The sequence below is a fragment of the Python bivittatus genome, unplaced genomic scaffold (assembly GCF_059951505.1).
Source record: "Python bivittatus isolate LINGU-HERP-01145 unplaced genomic scaffold, Pbiv_v1 ctg000480_np1212, whole genome shotgun sequence".
Lineage (NCBI taxonomy): Eukaryota > Metazoa > Chordata > Lepidosauria > Squamata > Pythonidae > Python > Python bivittatus.
In genome coordinates, this window is record NW_028277075.1 from 29,164,656 (window position 1) to 29,188,325 (window position 23,670).

General features: G+C 38.9%; 1 protein-coding gene across 1 annotated transcript in view; it reads left to right on the plus strand.

The window, feature by feature from the left end:
- The first annotated feature begins 1,872 nt into the window (after positions 1-1,872).
- LOC103049251 (sodium/calcium exchanger 3) overlaps positions 1,873-23,670 on the plus strand; it is a 40,889-nt gene continuing 19,091 nt past the window's right edge. Inside the window, exons 1-2 of the mRNA XM_015888944.3 lie at positions 1,873-1,933; positions 7,779-7,796. Coding sequence (XP_015744430.2) covers positions 1,915-1,933; positions 7,779-7,796 — 37 coding nt within the window. The 5' untranslated portion in view covers positions 1,873-1,914. The remainder of the gene's footprint in view (positions 1,934-7,778; positions 7,797-23,670) is intronic.

The following is a 23,670-nucleotide window of genomic DNA, read 5'->3' on the forward strand; positions in this document are numbered from 1 at the left end:
TTAAAGATAGAGTTGGCTGAGAAATAATGACTTGGCCCAGTTCTTCCAATAATAGCATATATGGTTGAACAGAGGTTGGAATTTGGTCTTCTCACATGTCCTGATCACTACTGCACATCCTTTCACACGCACGTGTATACACACACTTGCTCATTTTTCTCTAGATGGCCTGTCCTCAGCATACTTTTTACAACCTTACAAATTGTTAGATTCAGAGACTAAGTTCTGTTGTGACATTTTGTATGAAGCGCAAATATTTTTTCATGGAACCACCCAAAAATGCAGCTTCAGGATCAAACATTTATTTTGATATTAGCCTGACATCTGTGTGGCCGACTGATACGGAGGCTGCTGGCAACAGCCCGTGGACAGAAGCATAGATGTGGGGAAGTGGAACACATACAATATATTTTTTGCACAAATCCCTTTCCCTTAAATCAGTGTTGTCCAAACCTGGCCACTTTAAGATGAGTGGGCTTCAACTTCCAGAATTCCCCAGCCAGCCATGCTGGCTGGGGAATTCTGGGAGTTGAAGTCCACTCATCTTAAAGTGGCCAAGTTTGGACAACACTGCCTTAAATGCTTCTTCATTGTCTGTGTAGAGAGATTTGATCAGAAAATGGTTGCAATCAGTCTACATATGACTATATATGAGAACTGAAAATCATAATTAATCCTAAAAATACATTCAAGATTTTCTCACCATTCTGCATTTTATATGGGAGAGTTCCAAACATGGTACCTGTTGTGGCCGATACAGATTTCTCATTTGCTTTAAAGAGCCAATTTAATGTTGTACTTCAGTTCTCAACATTTTGTTGATATTCTGTATTTTATATGGGAAACCATCAGTATTCATTCTTTGTCATTCTTCATGTTTAATTAAGAAAGAAAAGAAGAGGCAGTAAAGTTTCTGAGCAATTCTGAGGCATGTTGATGTAGAAGTAAATGCCATTGAGTTTGATGGGGCTTACTCCCAGCTAAATGGGTATAGAATTGCAACTTCAAGCCTCATCCTTATTAGGGTCTCTTTCTTTAGTGTCATTTTATGATACTCATGCAGTTGTATTATATTCTGCCCATAACCTTATAACACTGAATTTCATGAACACTGAGCAGTTCAGTCAGCAAAAATGAATTATCAATGCTCAGTAGAAACTACTGTGTCAAGCATGGGGAAAGAAACCAGCTTCCCTTGCACAGAAAAAGATCTAGATGGGAAAGTCCTGGCCTGTGTTTTGGGCATGAGTCTGTCCGTGTGCGTGCATGTACTGTATGTTAAAAGGATATTTTAATGCTGTCTTATTGCACTCTCCGCCCACAGTTCAAAAGTGATGGCAGCGAAATGGTGTGAAAGAGAGAAAAATGGGCTTTTTACCTAACATTTTACCTAACAAGGAAGATACTTGTCCTATCTCTGACTGCAGGCTGCTCTGGATTAGCCATAGTTCAGCCAGTTGATAAACTGTTATTACCATGTGACATTTGACTAAATGTGCTGCAGAAGTCACCTTCCACTAACCATCAATATAGACCAGGTTCCTCTTCCTCACTCTTTGCCTCTCCCTCCTTTCCTCCTTCCTTCCTTCCTTCCTTTCTTCCTTCCTCTAATATTCTCTAACTCATCTAAAGATCAGCTCCAACTGATATGTCCTAGAAAGCAAGTGAAACACCACCAAGACAGTGGCAGAAACAGCTGCATGTGAGAAGGTGTGGTGGTGGTAGTGGTGGTGGTGGTGGTGTCGACCGCTGCTGCTGCTGCTGCTGCTGAATTTGCTTCCAACCAGGCTACCCGCTGTACACACATCTTTTTCTTGTTGTCCCTACAGGAAGACCATAAGGGTTAAAATAGTAGATGAGGAGGAATACGAAAGGCAGGAGAATTTCTTCATTGTCCTTGGTGAACCGAAATGGATGGAACGAGGAATATCAGGTGTGAGATCCTTTTTTGAAAAAGAAACCAAGCAAATGCAGATTGCAAAAACAACCTTTTTTGCTCCACCTTTTTCTCTTTGATTTTTACACAAACCAAGTTTTATTCTTTTCCCTCCTATATTCTCGCTCTCACCCTGTTTCGGTCCCATCTCTGCATTTTTGAGCTTAGCTTAAGATCCTCCTTTTGTGCAGTGCTTGTGCCTTACAGGCTGTTTGAACTTCCGTGCGTTTGGATCCTTCCCCTTTTTGCTCTCCTTTTTCCCCTGTGCTCCTTTTGGTAATATTTTTGATGTAATCTCATCTCCCTTTCTTATGCTGAGATGGAAAGTCCTTTTCTCAGAAGAATGTGTTAAATTGCATGGCTGCCTCTTCAGCTTGCTCCCCAGTTCTGAACTTTGCACAATGGTCCCATTATTATTATTATTATTATTACTACTACTACTACTACTATTATTATCATCATCCTCTTCATATGGCTTTGTAATTAACATTAGCTACTGATGATTTTTCTTATAAGTATACATGGATATATATATCTATATATTTCAATCACAATTAACAAGTGCTGCCAACAATAACAGCACAGAATGTTTGCAATTAATTCCCTTCTGTGGTGCAAAAAAAAAAATCTCCAAGTGGAGCAACATACTTTATAATAGAACTTCATAGAACTAATGTTAGAAACTTCCTCACAGTTTCATCAAAGACACATAAGCATGTCAGCAACAAAGCACTCTCTCCAAGATGGAAGTTAAAACACGTTTTGAGGCAGTCTTCCTTAACCCACTGCCTTTCAAATGTGTTGGACCACTCACCAGAAGGCCCATGTTGGCTGCCATCCCTAGGAGTCTAACATATCTGGAGGGCCACCATCCTGGGGAAATCTGCCTTAAGCTGAATCTGTTGACCTGCTTGTGGATCCCAGAAGTTTCACAAATTTGTCCGCCCTCGGATGTCTCAAGAGTCTCTACACAACAGTTCTTCACTCAAGTAGGTCACATCAAGAAAGTTCTAGTGGGCTTTCAATTGACAAGCAAAATATTTTGTATTCTCCATCACAAAATGTGAGCAACTAATAAAGCTCACCAAAAAAGATGCCTATAACAATGCATAGAAATTAAATGATGTAGATCAATAAAGAATATTTCATACTATACATTGTACAAAACACTCAGATTAGACTATTTTAGCTTTCTGAGAAAGGTGGTTTACCACTGATGCGTCAGAACTATGGAGCTAACTGTTGAAAAACAAAGAAATAACAGCTCTTAAGTATTTGTAATACCAACATACTGCTACTGCTTCTATCATTAGTTTTATGTTTTATTCTGGACCATCCTTCATTCAAGGGGCAATATAAAACAATTGTCCAAAGACACAATGCAGTTGATTGTTACTTAAAATTAAGGCATTTAAGCTAAATACAAAACCCCTTCTTTTTGAGCTTGGAAGTCTGTCACCAGCCATCACTGCCAGGCTTTCAGGACCCAAATTTTGTCACTCTGATGATTCTTTAGTTATAAATCTCCATCGAGTCCTTTCATACTCCAAATTTCTGAGTTCACACCTCTCTCTCTCTCTCTCTCTCTCTCTCTCTCTCTCTTTTCATCCCTACACCCTACCACCACCAGCCCACGCACACCTTGGGTACTTGGAATTTTTCATGTGATCTCTGTACAGCTAACAGCAATTCATATTAATGTGAAGTTTAAACGGTTTAAGTCATGAGAATATGCTGATACTATCCGAAAGGGGGAGAGTACTCGATATATTATGCATTCCACTGAGATGGGGTTCCGCTGGAATTGGAGAATCACAGGCTAGAGGTTGTTTGATTGTTTGCTTACTGGTGCAGTGTATCCACCGCTTCAGTCCTAGTGGACTTTAGGCAGTTTATTGATATTCAAATAACAGTAATAAATAATACACTTTTTTACATTAAACATTACTCATTAAAACTACAATAACAAATAGGTAAGTGCTGCTGGCTCCACAGTTCCTTAAGACCTTCCAGAAAAGCCAGTTTTTTATTTACTGGGTATATACACCATTCCAGTCAATAAATAGCTGGTTTACTTACCTCATCTACTCATCAGATTAAAAGGACACAAAATCATTATAACAATAACAACAACAACAAACTGTTACCACTGGGTAACAATTAATACAACAACAACAAACTGTTACCACTGGGAGGTTCCACAGTCAACAAATATTTCCCTACAGAAGAAACTATTCTATGTTTCAGATCTCAAAGACTCGCTGAAACAGCCAAATCTTAATGCCTTGTGGAACACCAAACACAGAGGGAACAATCAGATGTCCACTATTCCAGAAAAGGGGGTAGCGATAGAGAAGGCATATAAAAAGACATTTTACAAATGTATGCCATTCATACACAGACACAATTATCATTAAAGAGATTCTGAAAGCCAGGATTCTCCCTCTCACACCAATGATGGGCAATAACACACTGTGCACTCTGACTAAGGGAACTGAAACAACTTAAGAGGAAGTTGATGAGCTGTAGAAATGTTGGATCATCTTTCCCCAGGCTAATGTTACATGCCTTGTTAGGGTCTCGTGCAGTTTTGTCTTCTCACATCTTGACTTTGAGAAGAGATGCACTAATGAGTGATGAGAAGAATGTGCCAACACTTTAAGAGACTCCAAGCTTGGGCTCATAAGTTCTATTACAAGCCAGAATTGAGCTGAGTTCTTTTTTTATAGCAAAGGAAGCTGTGGCCCATAAAACCATTTTCCTGCTTCTGTGAGCAGTGTCCATCCCCCAGTACAAAAACTAAAATCCTTCATTCATAGTATTCTTCAAATATTCATGCACCACATTAGAAGTGGACGAGAGATAGGCTGAAGCACAAATGGTAGTCAGAGATCTCAGACCTTCAGGAGATGAATGTTTTAAGTCTATTACTCTTGTGGCCATGCTTGTAGCAAGAAGCCCAAGCCAAACCTCAGGGGGAGAAAATCAGCTTTGGGACCAAGAAGATGTAAGTAATGGAGAGGTATTTCCTTTCATGGGCACATTCTGTTCACATATGCAGGGGGCTGTGGGAAGGTGGATGGGTGGGTTTTTTTTAAATAATAAAAGGTATGTGTAGGAAAGGAAGATTGACCCCGTCCCCTGGTGCTTTCCCCCAGTCCTTTGCTCCAATGAGTGTTTTCTATCCCAGCTTTCCAATAACAGAGGTAGAAAGCAGAAGAATGTTCCAGTTAACTGTTTTGAGGGATGTAGGGTGCCAGCTGAGGAAGAGTGCCTTAACAATCCAGTATCTTCCAGATATTCTAGACAACAGCTTCCCATCTCCTTGTCACTGCCCATGCTGGTTCAGGCTCATGGGAATTGAAGTCCAAAAACTCTGGAGATGGACTGCCCCTGCTTTCTACTTCTAAAATATGACATTCTTGCCTTCATTTTATATTTGAAAATAGCCCTGTCAAATCTAGTTCCATCCTGAATTTCCTCCTGCCAAGTTAAAGGTACAGTCACAACACTGTTACAATTCAAATAGCCTTCTGGCTGCTGTCTTGAACAAGCATCAAATGGCCCTATAAAAATGAATTTATTTAAAAGGGCATCATTAACAATTCCAAATTCTGTTTACTCAGTGTACTTGGATAGGTTTTAAGTACTGGGCCCCTTCTTTAATGGATGTTTCTGTGCAAAACTCATGCAGGATTATTAGCAAGATGTGTCATTTATTCAAGGTCAACAACTACAAAGAGATTCAGGCTTCTTTTTAAAGGCCATTCCTTGCAACACTATTCTCCAGAGTCTCCGATCTCATCCCATAAACTTCTGTTAAGCCTGAAGCAGCAATCAGATTCTTCAGTTGCAACTGGCTGGGCCAGTTAATTCATGCAGCCTACGTGAATTTCACTAACATCGTATTAAGTGAAATGGTATGGTATAGATTAGGTTTTCTCTACTCCTTGGAATCAGATTATCAATTACAGGACAAATCTGTAAAATTAAAGGGGCAAAGTTCAGCTCCTGGTTCACACTGGTGGGTAATTTTTACTGAGACAAGTTTTTATTCCAAATGGTCATACTTCTCCAGATTCTTCTCAGAAAATCAAGGTAATATTTCATCCTTCCTGCTAAAGCTACTTTTCATATAAACAAATATAAAAAGGAGTACAGATGAATAAATCAGAGGGAACTTAGAAGTTAAGAGAGTTGTCTTTAGAAATAATTGCACAAACATAAGAAATTAATTCTCAATAGAAAATAAAATTCTAAGAGTCATATTGAGATATGTGAAATAGAAGGGAATACAATGAGATTAAATTAGAAATCTTAGCAATTAAAAGATCATTTATAATCTAAATTAAAAATACTATGAATAAAGTATGCCTATCAGAAGTATACTATCAGTTGGCAAATAGAAATTAAAAGAACCTAGCAGTCTTAGGATGAACTGATTATCCTAATCAGCCTGGATAGACCAAAACCATAAACTGACAGTTCAGAGTTTAGCATTAAAAGCCATTCCTTGCAATACTATTCTCCAGAGCTTCCCATCTCAGCTCTTTATCTCAAGAGACCAAGAGAAGCACAGATTTGTTTAAATTCCCAAGATCACTTCAAAGTTCTGTAATGATCTATACCTTATACAATGGAAGTTTTAAAAAGTCTAGACCAGTGTTTCTCAATCTTGGAAACTTTAAGATGTGTGGACTTCATTTCCCAGAATTCCCTAGCCAGCCTGCTGGCTAGGGAATTCTGGGAGATGAAGTCCACACATGTTAAAGTTCCTAAGATTGAGAAACACTGGTCTAGACAATAGGTTATGGGGAAGGCATCAATTATTCTTCAATTTAGGGCCCTGTTATAAAAATTACTTGTGTCTGGGAACTGTTATAAGAGGAACCTCATATTTAACACAGTTGCTAAATGAGTAGGACTGCCAAAAAAAACCTGGATGATCACAAGATGGCAGCAATCATTTAGAGATTTCTGTATCCCTTTGTTGCTATCTGGCAGGCTAGTTGTAATAGCCCCATGGTGGCAAAGCAAGAATGCAAGCGAGGTGAGGTGATATTTCATTCCCCATTGAGTGACAGTAATTCAGCTAAAGCGATACAAATTTAATTTCTAAGTGTGAATTGTTGCACTTCCATATTACTTTTTACTGAAACCAAAGTTATTTCCCTAGGTGTTGCCAATCTAAAGAGTTTTAATTGGCGGAAATACCTTCCCTAAGCCAGTAGCTGAGAGCCAGTTTGGTGTAGTGTTTAAGGAACCAGGCTAGAAACCAGGAGACCAGGAGTTCTAGTCCCACCTTAGGCATGAAACTAGCTGGATGACCTTGGGCCAGTCACTCTCTCTCAGCCCTAGGCACACCACTTCTAAACATCTTGCCAAGCAAACTGCAGAGGCTAGCCCAGGCAGCCACCAGGAGTCATCGCTGACTCGAAGACATGCACACACACAAAGCCACTAGATATTTGGGGCGAGTTTGGGCTCATCCCAGATTCTGGCCTTACACTGCAAATTTGTACACTGATTGCCTCCACTGTCCTCACCTCTTCAAGTCCTGTCCCTCCCACCCCACTGCCTGCACCTTTGTTCATGAGGGAAAGGGGGAACCTCTGAAACCCTTACAATCGCACCTGTTTGACACAGCTTCATCTCCATTTTGTGGCTCCTACGCATGCTTACAAACCTGCTTCTACCATGAGGCTACCAAAAAGCCATTGTTACATCAAGCAAGCTCATTATTATTTAATACAGTTATGTGCAAAATGCTTATGAACCTGTCATACAGAAAATAATAACTCTGTCCCTTCCTTCCTTTTCTTTTTTGTTTCTTTTTATATAGCTCTTCTCTTGACTCAAGGTAAGTCATTTTTTTTCTCCTCTCCCCCCTCCCCCTTTTCTGTTTTGATTTCTGCTCTGTCCTTTTCATATCTACCACCTAGATTTCAAATGTTGTCTTTTGTTGGAATGACTTCGTACTTCAGGGGTCTCACTACAACATTTAGTACCAATACTAGTGTTGAGAATATATGAACCTAAACTCTTGCTACAAATGTAAAGGAAGGTGTCCAGCTGGAGAGAAAGAACTGAGGGTCATGGGAACTGGGGCTGCATCTCTGTTCTCTGCACCCTCGAGGGAACCTGCCACAGGCCAAGGTGAACCCGTAGTGTCAAATTCATTTTGCACAAATGAATGTGATCATATACAGATATAGTAGTCTATGCAGACAAAAAGAATGATTTGTTTTCCTGATTTCAGCCTTGTCATTCCAGCTTAGTGAGTGGAACACAGAATGACGGTATGCCATTCCAGAGGCATCTTCAAAATCGGATGCTTTCATCCAAATGATGAAGCAGCACCTCATCATTGTGCCACACGCGCCGTACCTTTTGTATGTTTGTGTAGTGTCACAATGCTTCTACAAAGGGGGCGGGACTTAAAGTACAATGATACTTTTGTCATATCTCTGCACCATTTTGTTTGCATGGAATGAGAGGGTAACGGGTGGATCTTGAGTAAACAAGTAGGAATAATCATTTCTAGACTTGAGACCAGTTGTCCAAAGTGATCGCATTGATGACTGTTTGCCTCCTACAGCAGCCTTCTGGTCCCCTCCGGATGTGTTGGACTACACCTCCCATAATCCTCCCCATATGGGAATTATAGTTCAATAAATCAGGAGAGCTGCCCTCCTGATAAACATTTATTTATTGTGGTACCTCGGTTCACGAACGCTTCTGTTCACAAACAATTTGGTTCACGAACAGCTCCGTTTGCAAAATTTTGCCTCCGTTTGCGAACGCCGGATCGGGTTACGAACAGGATCCACGGCCATTTTCCCTCCCGTGACACGTGGTCGCGGCTTCCTGTAGGAGGGGGACTCTCCCTCCAAGCAGTAACCGCCTCCCCATCCGCCTTCCTGTCCTCCACACCAGAAGTCGCGTCGAGCAAGGTTAGCTTTCTCTCTCTTCGTACTGTCATATTTTTGCGGTTTAAAAACAAACAAACATATGGTTCAGAACGGATTAACCGTAGTTACATTGAACCTTATGGGGAAATTTGATTCGGGACACAATCAAAAATCGGTTGGCGACCAAATTCGGAGGGGTCAGAATGGATTAACCGTATTTACATTGAACCTTATGGGAAAATTTGATTCGGTTCACGACCATTTTGGTTCGCAACCAGAGTCGCGGAACGAATTAAGTTCGTGAACCGAGGTACCACTGTATTTATCTGATTCATATCCTGCCTTTACTTTGTACAACTCAAGGCGGTGTACATAATGTTCCTCCCTTGTATTTTCCCCACAACAACAACCCTGTGAAGTGGGTTGAGCTAGGAGAGAGTGACTGGCCCAAAGTCAGCCAGCCAGCTTTCATGCCTAAGGAGGGACTAAAGCTACAGGTAAGTGTCTCCCAGTTTCTAGTCCAGCACTTTAACCACTACACCAAACCACTTCTCTCAAACTCTCAAGCATGTGTTGAAGACTGAGTTTTTATTCACTTATTCAATTCATATTTTACCTCTCTGATCTAGTAAGCACTCAAAAGTGGCTAACAAAATTTAAGAGCACAAATAATATGAAAAGTTTGACATAGATATTAAAACAGAACAAATACTAAAAGTATATAGCAGTTAAAAAAAACTGGTGAAAGAGATGCATCTTTACAGATTTTTCTGTGCAGTGAGAAAGTGAAGATCAAACACAATTCTTGAGGGAGGGCATTCCATGGCCTGTGGGCTATGCAGGAGAAGGTCCTCTCCAGATGCTAGAATGATAGCCTTGAACAGCAGAGGCATCTTCAAAAGAGGCTCTCCTGCAGCTGTTAATGACTAGATAAAGTCATAATGAGAGGTAGTCTGCCAGATAAGGTGAAGCTGTTTAGTGCTTCAGATACCTTAAATTGTTCCTGGTAAGCAATAGGTAACCAATGCAGAGCTTTCATTGCAGGCATAATGTCTCTACATCTTTCATAGATTAGCAACCTAACTGCTCTGTATTTTACACCAACTGCAACCTCTGAACACTTTTCAGCATATAGAATACATTATATTAGTTAAGAAGGGATGTAACCAAGATGTGGATAACTCTTGCTAAATTCAGCTGACTCAAGAAGAAGGCAACAGCTTACAGACACAATTGTGCAAAGGCATCCTTTATTATAGCCACCACTGGCAAATCCAGTGATAGTTAAAAATCAAGGAACACTCCCAAATTATAAACATGCTCTTTCAGGTGGAGTACAACCATGAAGTGTATAACAGCCTGAACTTCAATCCCAGAGCCCAGTTCACTCTTTACCAATAGCACCTCCATATTGTCTGAATTAAATTGCAAGTCATTCCACTTCCAGACAATTAGTAACAGACAATGTACAAGGGTATGGATTGCTTCCTTGAAATTGGATACTAAGGAGTGTTTGGGTCCAGCTAATCAACCCTAATTACCAGGTTCGGGATTTGGTGCAAGGTGAACAGAACACCAAGACGAAAATCAGACTTTTTCTATCCACTTTATTTTAGAGCTCAAGCAAACTGGAGACTCCCAGCTAATGGAGGGAGTCCTGATTACGGATTTTACATAGCTTATATACTTTTTCTTCGCAGGATCCACGTGACAGTTTAAACAAAGAAACCAGTTAACTTCTTACAAACATCTGTTTCACCAGGTCACTGTGCCTTCAACCAAAAATGGGTTTTTTTTGTGTCCTTCACAACATCCTCCTGCTATACATTAATTATTACTCATTATCTATCTTAAACTTATCTTAACCCCAACCCCCTTCCCCTTATCCTATCAGGAGAATAACATTACAGGCATATAGATCTTGTATGTTCTGTCAGTTGCCCAAGCCGTGACCCCTTATCAGACTGACCACAGCTGGTCTCTTCCATCTCTGCTATAGCATCAAGAAAATCACAAATCATACAGTTATTTTTATCTTCAAGGATACAATGAAATCACTAAATAATATAGTTATATTTAAAGCTTAAAGATTACAAAAACAAGGTGGTTACAAGGAAACCATAAAGTACATAACTATCTTTAAAAATTGCATAGGCATGTCATTGGGAAGGAATACATCACTCTTGACAAGAATGTCATTGGGAAGGAATACATCACTCCCGACAAGAACACTGAGTACAGTTTCTATCACAGATGCACACATTCTCATATGCCAGCCCACCACCCATGTCTTCATATGCAGGTTCAACTTCCATATACTCAGGTTCACTATCAGATTCAGCTCCCACGCCCATTCCTACAGGAGCAATAGAGCTGGGTGTCATCATACTGACGACATCTCCACTACAAGACTTCAGATGATGTCTCCAGCAGTTTTGTATAAATGGTGAGTAGCATGGGAGACAAGGTGAAATTCTTTGGGATACCATAAATCATTGGCCTAGGTGTTGAACTGTACTCTGGATGTAGCATGACATGAAGGTGACCCACAACAATATCATTTTCAATGGTCTGAAAATCCACAGAGAAGTCCAGGATAACTAACAGGCCACAGCCTCTACATTCATTTTCTGGCATAGGTCATCTACCAAAGTGACTAAAACCATTTCAGTGCTATATCCCAGCTGAAAGCCCAATTGAAATGTATCCAGAAAATCTGTTGGTTAAATATGTCTGGAGTTATGGGGCCACTACCTTCTCAATTACCTTTCCAAGAAATTAAATATTTGAGACTGGCCTATAATGAACAAATCTCCTAGGTCTAAGGAGTGTTTCTTTGGCAACACTCTTATTACTTCTTCCTTTAGGCAGGAGAGAAACATCTGTCTTGGAAGGAAGCATTGATCATCTCCCTTAAATATGGGTCGACACTAATCCTATCTTGGCCAATTTAATCAGCCAAATGAGCATGGGGCAAGTAAATACATGAGGATGCTTCATATCACATCCACCTCTTCAAGATGTACAAATAAAAAATAATCCAAAATAAGAGAACAAATCATTGTCAAGGTTACATGCCCACAACCTGCCCCAACGCTGCCCATATCCACCAAATGTAACAACATGGTTTCAGAATTAGCAGACTGCTGGACAAAGCATCTTGTCAATGAATTGGAATGTTTATGGACCTCTCTACTTCTCTGCCTTCTAGGTCTAGCCTGCTGTACTACAACTTAGACTTAAGAGATTAATTCCATTAATTCCATGTTTCCATGGTCCATACCAGATCTTGGATAACAGATGCTTTATCAGTAGTTGCTCTGGCAGTCCTTTTTCAACAGCATCCTACCTTGATAATATTCTTTGCTCATCACATAGGAAAGCTTTCATTTAGCTAGGTTTGATGTGCTGCCTTCATCCCTTTACAAGAACTTCTCTGCCCCTGTCCACTGGGGGAAGTCAAATCAGTTGTTCATGTTTTCCTGTATTGGCCCTTTTATTCACTTGGCAAAAGGACTTAATTTTGCCTGTATTAACCAACTACCACAGGAATTTGGAGGATGGCTTTATTCTCCTTTTAGCGGTTAAGTCAAGGATGACTTCTAGGAGCATTATTATATAGATGTAATTAAAATATATGTTTAAATAAATGAAATATCTGTCCTGCAACTGCTCTTGCATTAAAGAGCAGGATTTCCAAGTTAGAGTTCGATGGGGCCACCATCACTGCCATCTTTAGTTAGATTACAACCTAGTAGTTCCAAAGATAAGAGTGCCTCCCTTCCTTTAACATTATCACCTTATCTCCTCCTGCCAGTTGCTACTATAATTTACTACCATTTTCCATAACCTGCTCTCCCTGACCTTCCTGGCACACCTCTTAATACCCAATGACAGCTCACCAGCAGTCCACATTCCTCCCCACAGCCAGAACCCACAAAGACATAAAAAATGAAATGAAATGCTTTCAGCCACTCATGGTAGAATCTTGCAATCTTATAATGCAAAGAGGAAAATTCTTAGCTTCATACCCACCAAGCAGCCTTTTCATAGAACAGTTTATATAATCCAGAACTATAGGGATAATGGGTTCCTGCTCAGGAACCTGTTGTTGTCTGATTTAAATAATACCACTGAGAGAAGCACTTGAAATCAGTCCATGCGCAGTATAGCTAAGTTATTTATGTTTTGAGGAAATGGAGAAATACAAAACAGAATGGTTTTGTTTTTTTAAAAAAAAGTGTCAGAGCAGAAAGTTTTGAGTAGGCCAAACTTTGGAGGAGCCTGCTGGTTGTTTTCTTCAGAGCTGAAAGCAAAAAATAGAGATTCTTACCACCACCACCAGCCAAACAGTTGCAAGACATTTGCTGCCTTAAGCAGAAAAGATGGCACCTCCTTTTCATTCCATGTACTGTAGTGTACATTAACCAACCACACCAACATTTGAATCTTATCTCAGTACTGATGATGGGAACAGTGCAGGAAACTTTCATGGATAGAAGGAAAGAAGTCTCTGCCAGAAGTCACTTGGGCCCAGAACTTACACCGTTGATGCAACCACAGTGGAAATAATTATGTAACTCAGCTGCTAACCTCAGTCAACATGATGCTCTTTATTTTATTCTTTAGTACTCAAGGGATTTATAGCTGTGGCAAAAACAGTTTATACAACAGTATGTGTGTGTGTGTGGTGTGTGTGTATACATACACATACATTACTATATATGAATGAGCTACTGTTTATACTGTAAGTGTACACTCCATCTTAATATAGAATCAAGACTGAGGAAGCCAGTATGATTGGTGACTTCTTGTGTGTATATAGGAAAGGATTTCTACAGCCATCTCTTTGCTAGGTTGTACAGTCACGTGAATCCCCTGTGTCCCAAAAAATCATCATGAGAATAATGGAAGTCTAAATGTTCTCTTCTTAGAATTCTAGCAGCTCTTCATTTCAGAAAATCTGTCACAGCTGTCCCCATAGTAATTGTGTAGCTCTAATTCAGTAGTGTGCTAATTTAATTAATTCTCCTTGAACCAAATAATATGTATTAAAATGATGCAAATCTCATGGTCACATTTTATCTCTTTTGCCAGAAAGCACTGGATAATTCACTTGCTTGCCTCTATAAGAAGTTGCTCTTGCCTTAATAAGTGAGGAACTGGAAATTCTGACCATGCTAGGAAAGAAGGGTGCCCAGAAGATTGTGCCAAATCCTTTTCCACACCACATGCACTCTAGGTAGCATTGTCTTGCTTCAGATGAACTGTCAAGTTGCTATTTCAATTAACTTCTGCAGTTCGTCTCCTTTTCATAGGTTGCATTGACATCTCTTGGACATGTGGACATTGTGCTTCAAATTCTGTTAATCTGTGACAGATCAAATCCAGAGCAATATAAAAATGCATCTGTTACTGCACAGGACAGATCATGACTAATAAGTAAAGAATGGAGATGACATTTTCACTTACTCTATGTCATGTTAGATTTAGAAAATGCAAGCATTTCAGGAGTGCTGGAAAAAAAATTACACTGAAGATTACAGTGAAGCTTGTCATCATCTTTTTGTGTGTAATTCAGCTTTCTCCAACCTGGTGTCGTCCAGATGTGTTGAGCTTCAAATCCGATAATTTCCAGCCATTGCATCATGCTGGCTGGTAATGATGGGACTTGAAATCCAACACAGCTGAAAGACGTACAACTAAAGAACGCTACTTTTAATTTTTGCCCTTCCTCTTTCCAATGTTCTACACTACATAGGTTTTTTATTGGCTTGACTCTTTGGCTTCCCCCTCCCTCCCTCCCTCCCTCCCTCTCTTATATTCATATTTTCTATCTTACAGTTTCTCTGTTCTTCAATATTTGGCAATCCTGAAGATCTGCCTTCTGACTTTTCTTGAGTTTCATGTGCAAAATGTGTTACATTTTTTGCAGAACTAGCAATACTTACTAAGATAGTTTTAGAACAATACAAATTAAAGCATACGTACCATACTGTGTGGGACACAGTAAAGCAGGTATACCACCAGCCATTATATAAAATTAATACTAACTTGGAACAGCTTTGTAATGTTAGCTACCATTTCAACACCAGTCACACTCATCGCTGTCTAGAGGTTTCATTCCCATGGCTCAGCATCCCAGGAGTGGAATTCAGACCCTCTAGCTGTTGTCCCATTTCACTTTTTCCTGCTCCCAGGGAGGGGCAAGAAAATTGGCAGCATCATTCATCCAACTCCTTGCTTCTAAAAAGATCAAGACATGCCAATTCAGCCTTTTAAATGGCTTTTGGTCATTTTAATATTTTAATATGGTGTCAGTTCAAACTTTATGCTTTTATCTAAGGCATTGCATTTATCCAATTTGCTATTCACCACCCTGATGATAAGTGAGGTGAAAAAGTGTGCCACAGAAATGGCAAATGGCAGTCTTCATGGCGTGTCTTATGACCAAAGTCTATTTACATACATTAGGTGCTTAATTAAGCAGGTGTTTTCTTTTTTGTCCATAAAATAAAGCAATGATGTTTTTACATTTGGTTGGGAGCCTATTTCAATAAGAGGAACTTCTCAATCTTCCTGGAAATGCATTGTCTGTTTCTCCTTGTCAAGAAAGAGAGCATTTTATCAGCTTCCTGTCCTTTAACACTTGCTTAGATCTGGATGAGAGGTGCTAAAATTGGAATTCTTTCCTTCCTAACCTTTTGAAATACCTGTAAAGCCAGGATGGGAATCAAGGAAATGCTGACAGTTTCGTTCCCCTGCTTGGCATCTTCAGACTAATTGGGGTTGGCAGCTAGAAATCTAGGGTGCAATCCATGTTGAAAGCTGAGTACCAAGGTTTATGCAAACAAATCAGGAATGGTTAATTATTTAGTTACAGTTTGGCAGTGTTCACCTTGACAGACTTGACCTGCCCCTCCGCAAAATCATTAGCTTTTTTCTCCTGCCTTATGGACATTAACCTGTTCTTGAAATCCCTACCCCTTGAAGCCTGCAGGTGATTGTGCTCTGGCAATAGCACAGCTGGAATTCCTTTCTTTCAGACGTTCATCTATTGCTTCTCTTATCTTGAAACAGTGTCTAAAACTCATGTTTTCAGTGTGCTCTACAGTATTCAATTGTGGGGTTTTGTTTTATTGTGCCTTCCTTCCCTTCTACCTCCTCCCCCCACAAGTGCATATATTGTGCTCTTTGTGAAGTTCCTTGACTGCCAGAAGCAGAAAAAATTGGCTTCTACAATACTAGTAATCGATGCTATTGTTCTTACTGTTGTCATCCTATGTTTTAGTCAGCAGGAGAAGAGAGTTTTGATTATTCAGAAGTATGGGGTATGTGCAGGCAGTTCAGAAACTATCATTCAGAGGCACCAGAATTTTACTAAGAGTGAAACAGCATGAGCAATTATGTAGACAAGGTGGGGAGGGGTTGCCAAAGAGCTCAGTGGGACCCTTTCACTTCTTAATTCTTGGGAGAGCTCAGTGGGCCATACAGTCTGTCAAATCATTGCAACCCACTCAGGCATTACCAAGTAATGGAGAACTCATGATCTTGCAGCCCATTTGCATGGGTATGAAGAATGTATGCCTTGATAAGTGCACACCTCTAAGCTATTCTTGGATGCAGCATTGTGGACCAAGCCTGCCTTGTCTCAGAATGCCTTTTATCAACTTACACTGGAGAGAGATAATGACAGCAATTATTTGCATTCTAATAACTTCATATTTGGTTTATCACACCATGTTATATGTGGACTGACTTTGCACATGGTCCACAAACCAGAGCAACTAGACCCAGACAGAGGAAGGCATAAATATGTGGTTGGTTTTCTCTGTATCTCCACAGATGTTTTAGATAATTTTTCTCCCATTGGTATGGAGAAAATCAATAGATTCACTTTGCGATGTACATGAATAACTTACTTGATCCCATGCAGCTATTTCAAGTGGTCTCCACAGGGTGGCTCTAATATATATTCTGGCTATTAGTGAAAATGAGAGTTAAAGTCCACGGAAGAATTGTTCAACTAAATAAATTGTTCCCATGCATATGGCCTTATATCCAAGTTTCAGTATCATCCAGAAACTGTGACATCAAAAAGAAGGAAGAGCCACTGCAATCATTATGAAAAACCATGACTTTGATCTGGCCTTTTCTCCATTGTGGTTTCTAAGGGTGCTGATAAGTAAAAATCATTTTTCCCTCTACCATGATGACCCACGTGGTAAAGAATATACCCTGTTGATTCTTTCTCACTCGTTCTAACACACAGGAGAACATTAAAGTATTAGGAGCCTGACTGGCAGTCATAGTAGTCTCTACTTTCTCCCATGTTCTTTTGTGCAACTATTTCTTACTCACTGTTAGGGTTTTTTTTAATATAGTACAGAATACTGTCACAAAGACTGTATTTGTTTTTCCCACACAAAACTCTTTATTGTACAAAATTAAACTATCTTATTCTATTATTTTCCTATTACTATAAGTTTACAACTACTCTATTTCTATTATTTAATCTATACATTTCTATCTCTGTGTTCTATTTCTATATTCCTATGTTAGCACTATGCTCTTAACTATTTCTTATGGAGTCCCTGGGGTTCTCTGAACTTGGTTGTTTTCTTGCAAACATTTCATTACCCGGCTAGGTAACATCTTCAGTACTAGAAGGAGCGATAACATAGAGATAAACAGCATCTACACACTATTCAAAAGAGACAATAAAAAGGAAACAAAAGACCGGAACATCCCCTCACCAATCATCACCCAGATAAACAGAGATTAACACCAAGATTATCACCAGACATACAATCAAGCAGTAAACAATACCCTAATCAAGGAACTACCAAGGGGGGGCGGGGAACCACCAACACAGGCAGGGCAAGCCACTGTATATAAACAGAGAGCAAACTCCACCCCCTTCTAGCACTGAAGATGTTACCTAGCTGGGTAACAAAATGTTTGCAAGAAAACAAGCTCAGAGAATCCCAAGGATTCCACAGTTCAACCCTGAGCTACACATATTCTCTTCTACTGGTAACTATTTCTTCTTTAAAGCTTTCCTTTTCCCCCAGGTCTTCAGCTCTTGTAGCCAATCTCAGTCCATTTGCATGTGAAAACCCTTTTCACTCCTTTACAGACTTGTGAATGGGCTTTTCTCTTCCCCCAGCACTCACAGTCCTCTGTTCGTAGAGCTGGTTTGTAGAGCTCTGCGCCTCAGCTGCTGCATGCAGTTGACTCGGTTTGGTTTGCAGGCCTGCTTGGTTTTGCAGACTCTCTCAGCTCTGCCTCTCAGCAGTCCTGCAGCTCTAAGACTTGACTCTTTCTCTCGACACACCCACACATATGCTTGTTTTCAGTTTCCTTTTTATGAAACAAACGCTCCAGTGAAGGAGAGGGTGGGGCTGTCCTAACCCCTCTTACCAGGTAGCACCAAAACCCAGCAGGGAAAAGAATACCTGCTGGCTCCAGGTATGAGTGCCCTCTTCCACACTCACACAGCCTAAGGAAGGGGATTCCCCATTCCAGAGATTTGGTGGGACGGATACAGATGTTGCTGTGGCACTTTGATATATTGCTGATGCCAAAAGGTGGAAGGATTTGTTTCTCTTGCAGTGATAAATCGAGATGGCATTGCCTGAAACGGGAACACTTACGTGCTTTGTAATATGTGCTGGCTCTGTAGAGTTAATAAACTTTGTAGCTGGGATTTTATGTTGCACCAAAGTTTTAATGATATATGAAGTCTATGCAGGGTTTTTGCTTCTGAATAATTTCTTGAGGTCAGGAATCATGCAGGATTTATCATTTGAAGCACTTTGTGCTCACGGAACAACCTGAACGCTTCATACAGAATACAGAAGGAACCCTCCATGTTACACTTGCTTGGCGTGCCAGCTCCGAGAAGAAAGGTCAGCATTCAGGAGAGAAAGGGGAGAGGAGAAAGTTCAGAGGAAAAGATGCTAGTTACCATAGCTACAGAGCCTACTGCTTTTGCAAGCACTGGTGTGGGTCATTTCATGTGACACTGGCAGGGTGGTCGCCCCTGGAATGCTCTTCTGAGATAGCGCTTGTCTTTGATGGGAAGCCAGGACTGGACTGTTGCTGTTAATTACTACAAGTTTTACAACACCTTGGCTGTCTATTGATTCCTACTGGCTTTGTGATCACTCCCAAGTCAATATGTTTTTAAAGATTAATTTAAATGATGCCCAACTGAATATTTCTGATACACAGAAAGCCATGATATAAATTCTAAGAGCAACAATAACAACCACAGAATTTAAAATTGGAAGCAGTTTTTGCAATATGATGGCACATAAAACATTTGGATTTTTTTTCCTGAAAGGCAAAGTCATTGTGTTGAATAGAGGTTATTACTTAGTAAGGGTTGTCGGACTGCAACTGGTACTGTCATGTTTTCAGATGGATTTCCATTTTCATGAAAGTGGCAACGGTCCCAGGCAGGTCCAGGGAGTGCTAGGTAGGGGAAAGCTGTTCTTGAATATTTGGCACAATTAGTGCTATATTCAGGCTCCTTAGATTTCTGCATATGAATTGTCTTGTCTCAACTTGTGGTCCGGTATCCTTCCCAGGCTCTGTACAATTCTACTATTACACAATTTTATGTCACAGATGTGAAGGGTAGACAACTTCTAGGGTTTTGTACTCAACCCAAATTTCAAAATTGGGGCGGGGGGGATGAATTAAACTGCAATTCCAGTATGTATCCATGTATTTTGGGGGATAGTAAACCACCTCTTTGAAAAATAATATATTGCTTTATTGAAATAAATGGAATATAAAGAAGAAAAAAGAAAACAATAGAATGGTAAATGAGAATAAACAATGGATAAAAGCAAGTAAGGGCACTTGGGGAGAGGGAGAGCGAAACATAATATATTTAAGCAACTATACTCAGTATTGTTACTGAGATATTTGTACAAATGTATGAAATCTACAAGAAAAAAATAATGTGGCTAATTAATGGAGAGGATATTTGAATACATCTGTGCTTAATTAAGGGGTTCTTCAAAGCTCTTTTCTGTTTTAATTTTCTGCACTTTTATATAGCACTTATGCAAATAAAGTTTTTCTTTAGTTTTCCATTGTTTGGATTGCCACAGTACTGTACATCTGGCACTAAGAGCAAGTGTTGTGTTATGTTGCAGCAATTAATAAATTGTAGGAAAAACAGACAATGAACCATCAGCAGGATTAATAATAATAATAATTATTGTTGTTGTTGTTGTTGTTGGACAACATTCAGCACCATGGACAGGGCTGGTTGCCTATAAGCCTGGTTCTAAACTGAAATTCCAGCAGGAATTTTGAAATATCTTGGTGCTTAGTATAAATTACACAAGACTGTACAAGCATCACATGATAAATTATTTGGTATATTTCAGTCAGATTTATCTCGCCAATTTACTTTCTTTCCATAATTCGCCTCTTGATATTATCTTTGTTTCTTGGTTTTCTCCTTTAAGCTCTCTATTATTTGCCCTCCCTCTTACCTTTAAGAATTTAGATTATAATTTCCTCAGACAAAGGTAGGGTTTTTTTTATTTATTTGTGGGTTTTTTTCTTATGTACTGTATATTGATAATGCTATAGAGAATATAGTCACAAAACATTTGTGGCGTCAGCACAAAAGTAACAGTTCTGTAAAAGTAATTACATCCATGCATGTAATATAATTTTTGACTTAGTAAAATAGAGAAGATGAAGGAATTAATGGGTTATAGTCAAGATATATCTAGAATGGAAATCTCCAGTTATGAAATGTAACAGGGGTTGTGGGCAACTGCATCTGTCCAGCTGGTATTGGGATAATTTTCCCAAACGTTTTCCCCATGCTACAATTGACTATAGCAGTTGGGAGATTTTTAAAAATTTATTCTTGAATGGACCTTCAAACTTTAAAATCATGATACAAGGCAATAAACCCAACAATTACAACAGTGAGAAATAATGCTGTACAGATTTAAGAAAAATCCTGGGAGAACATATTTTTTAATAGTAATTTTATTAAAGATTACTATTTACTTTACAACAGTAAAAACTAATACAAACTGAAAAAAGATAGAAGAATAAAAAGAAAGAGTAGAACGGGGAGAACTTGATTTCTTTTCATTTTTTCTTTGTCCCTTCTCACAAGATTCTTCAAAACTTTAACAAGCCTCTTTTGTGAATCCAATATAGGAAGATTATCCAGGTCACTCTCTTGGTTTATTGTTTGTATATCCCTTTTAATTATTAAGACATCATCCTCTTTCTTTTGTATGTCCAGTGTAGCATCTTTTTCCATGTCATTCTTGTAGCTTGTCATTTTTAAATCCACTTTCAGATCTGTCTCAGTTTTGTCAAGTAGAACTTGTTCTTCTTCCACAATATCTTTTAGACACAGCCTCTCCATAGAGACAGATGTCTCTGTTGACAATATTAAAATTAACTTTTGTGTCCATTGTTCAAAAATATCCTTCAATATGTCCAATGTTAGAATATTTTGCTTCATTCTATAATTGTAAGTCAAGTTTATGTGTTCAATTGTAATCTTTAGCTCCCTCTAGTTTCCTCTAGTGTCCAATTTTTAAAATCTTATCTTACTTTAAAAAAAAAAAATCAAAACAAAACCATTTTCCCACAGGAAGGATTCTTTATAATTAATTTCAAATTCTTATTTCAAATTTATCTGGACCCTTAGTCTGTTTTTAACTTTCTAAAATCAAAACACCCTTTTGTTGTTTATTCCAAAAAACTTCTTTTAAGTTCTTAAACTTGTAGATGAAACTTTCTTTCACTAAGGATTGAAGGAAACTCACCCAGTGCTGTCAAACTTGTCAACCCAAAGGTTTCTAATAGCTGAAAAACAATTAACAAGCAATTTCCAAAAGTGATTTAAAAAGGAAGAATGCAAACCCAGTGTTCTTTTGAAGGCACTGACTGTGGTTTGAGCAAGATGGCTATTCCCTCGTCTCCCAGAGCTCTAAACCTGCCAGAGACCACTATCTTGTAGTCTCCTCATGAAGAGCAACTGTCTGGAGCACTTGTGGGCAATATCAAGTCCTCTCCTTGCCCAGAGAGGGATTATGAAGAGCCAGTCTACTCCCCAACTCTTCATTCTGCCGTGATCATCAGCTCCACTTTTAGTGGAGCTGTCTTCAAGTCTGCCATTCTTCCTCTGGAAAACCTGGCAAACATATGAATCTTCAGCTGATTGGCAAGTCTTTGCACAATCCTAATAGAGTGAGGAGGTCCTGTATTGAAAATATTATCTCTGGTTGCCACAAAGTGAGTCCCTGGTAAATATGGCATGGTCAAAGGGGCAACCTCATTAGAACTTAATAACATAGGGTAAATTTGATGGGGGAATTGGATTTCCGACACTTTTGAAGAGGGAAGTTTGTTGTAGATCTTTCAGTTCCACCTTTCAGCTCATCAATTAATTAATATTTCTGTATTTTGGGTATCCACTTTTGTCACTTAGATACCACAAGAAGGGAGGGGAGGAGAGGAGAGGAGAGAGGAGAGGAGAGGAGTTGTGTTGTATATAAACCCCCAACTACAACCAGAACTTATATTGACTGATGAGTATGGTAGATATGTTGGGGTGGAAGTTAATTTGTATGGGGTTAAGACTCTGATATTGGGAATTTATGCCCCAAATGGAGGATAAAGCAATGTTCCATAAAGGACTTATGGACAGACTAATGGGTTTTTCTTATGAAAATTGGTGTTTGATGGGAGATTGGAATGGAGTGATCTCCCCACAAGTAGACAGAACTTCTGAGAAAAATATTAAAATTACACAAAGTAAACAACCAAAAGATTTTTTTTTAATTTGATGGACAATTTAGAGCTTATTGATGCATGGACACATAAAAATGGCAATTCAAGAGAGTATACTTATTTTATGAAAGGCATAGATCTTTTTCAAGAATAGATATGATTTGGATTTCAAATAATTTGACTACTAAGGTTCATAAAATAGAGATATTATCAAAGACCTTTTCAGATCATAATCCAATGAGTTTGATTTTTAAAGGAAAACCCAGTTCTTTCATATGGAGGTTAAATGGAGGTTAGGAAGAAACAATACTGGAGGATTGTACAAAAAAATTAAAAGATTTTTTAAAAAATAATCTTAATAAAGGTACAGACATAAGAATGGTTTGGGACGCAAGTAAAGCTTTCATGAGAGGTTACTTTATACAACATAATAGTGAAATCAAAAAAGAAGAGGCAAGAGAAAACACAAGCTGGATGAGACAAAAAAGAAAAGAGGAATTAAAGATGTTTCCAGAGAAGACAAATATTTCTCAACAAATTAAGCTTCTACAGTGACAATTATCTATGTTAACACTATGGGAAATGGAAATAAAAATGAATTATGCAAAACAAAAAAATTCTGAGTTTGCAAATAAACCAGGGAAGTGGTTGGCATGCAAATTATGAAAAGAAAAAGAAAAAAAATGATATTGAAATTACAAGATGGAGATACTATAATAACAGATAATGTGGCTATGCAAAAAGTATTTCATCAATATTATTCCAATTTATATAAAGGACAAGAAATGTCCCTGAAGAAAATAGATGAAAATAGATGAAGAAACAACATTTACTGAAGATTACAGAGAAACAGAAACGGATTATGAATGGATCCATAACAATAAAGGAAGTTTGCGAAGCTACTGTATAAAAAAGACTAAAACAGGAAAGGCGCCTGGACCAGAAGGCTTCTTACTGTAAATGCCTTGAGGATGAGCTTTTACAACCTTTACAAAATACAACTGATTCATTTTACAGAGGGGAAAGATGCCA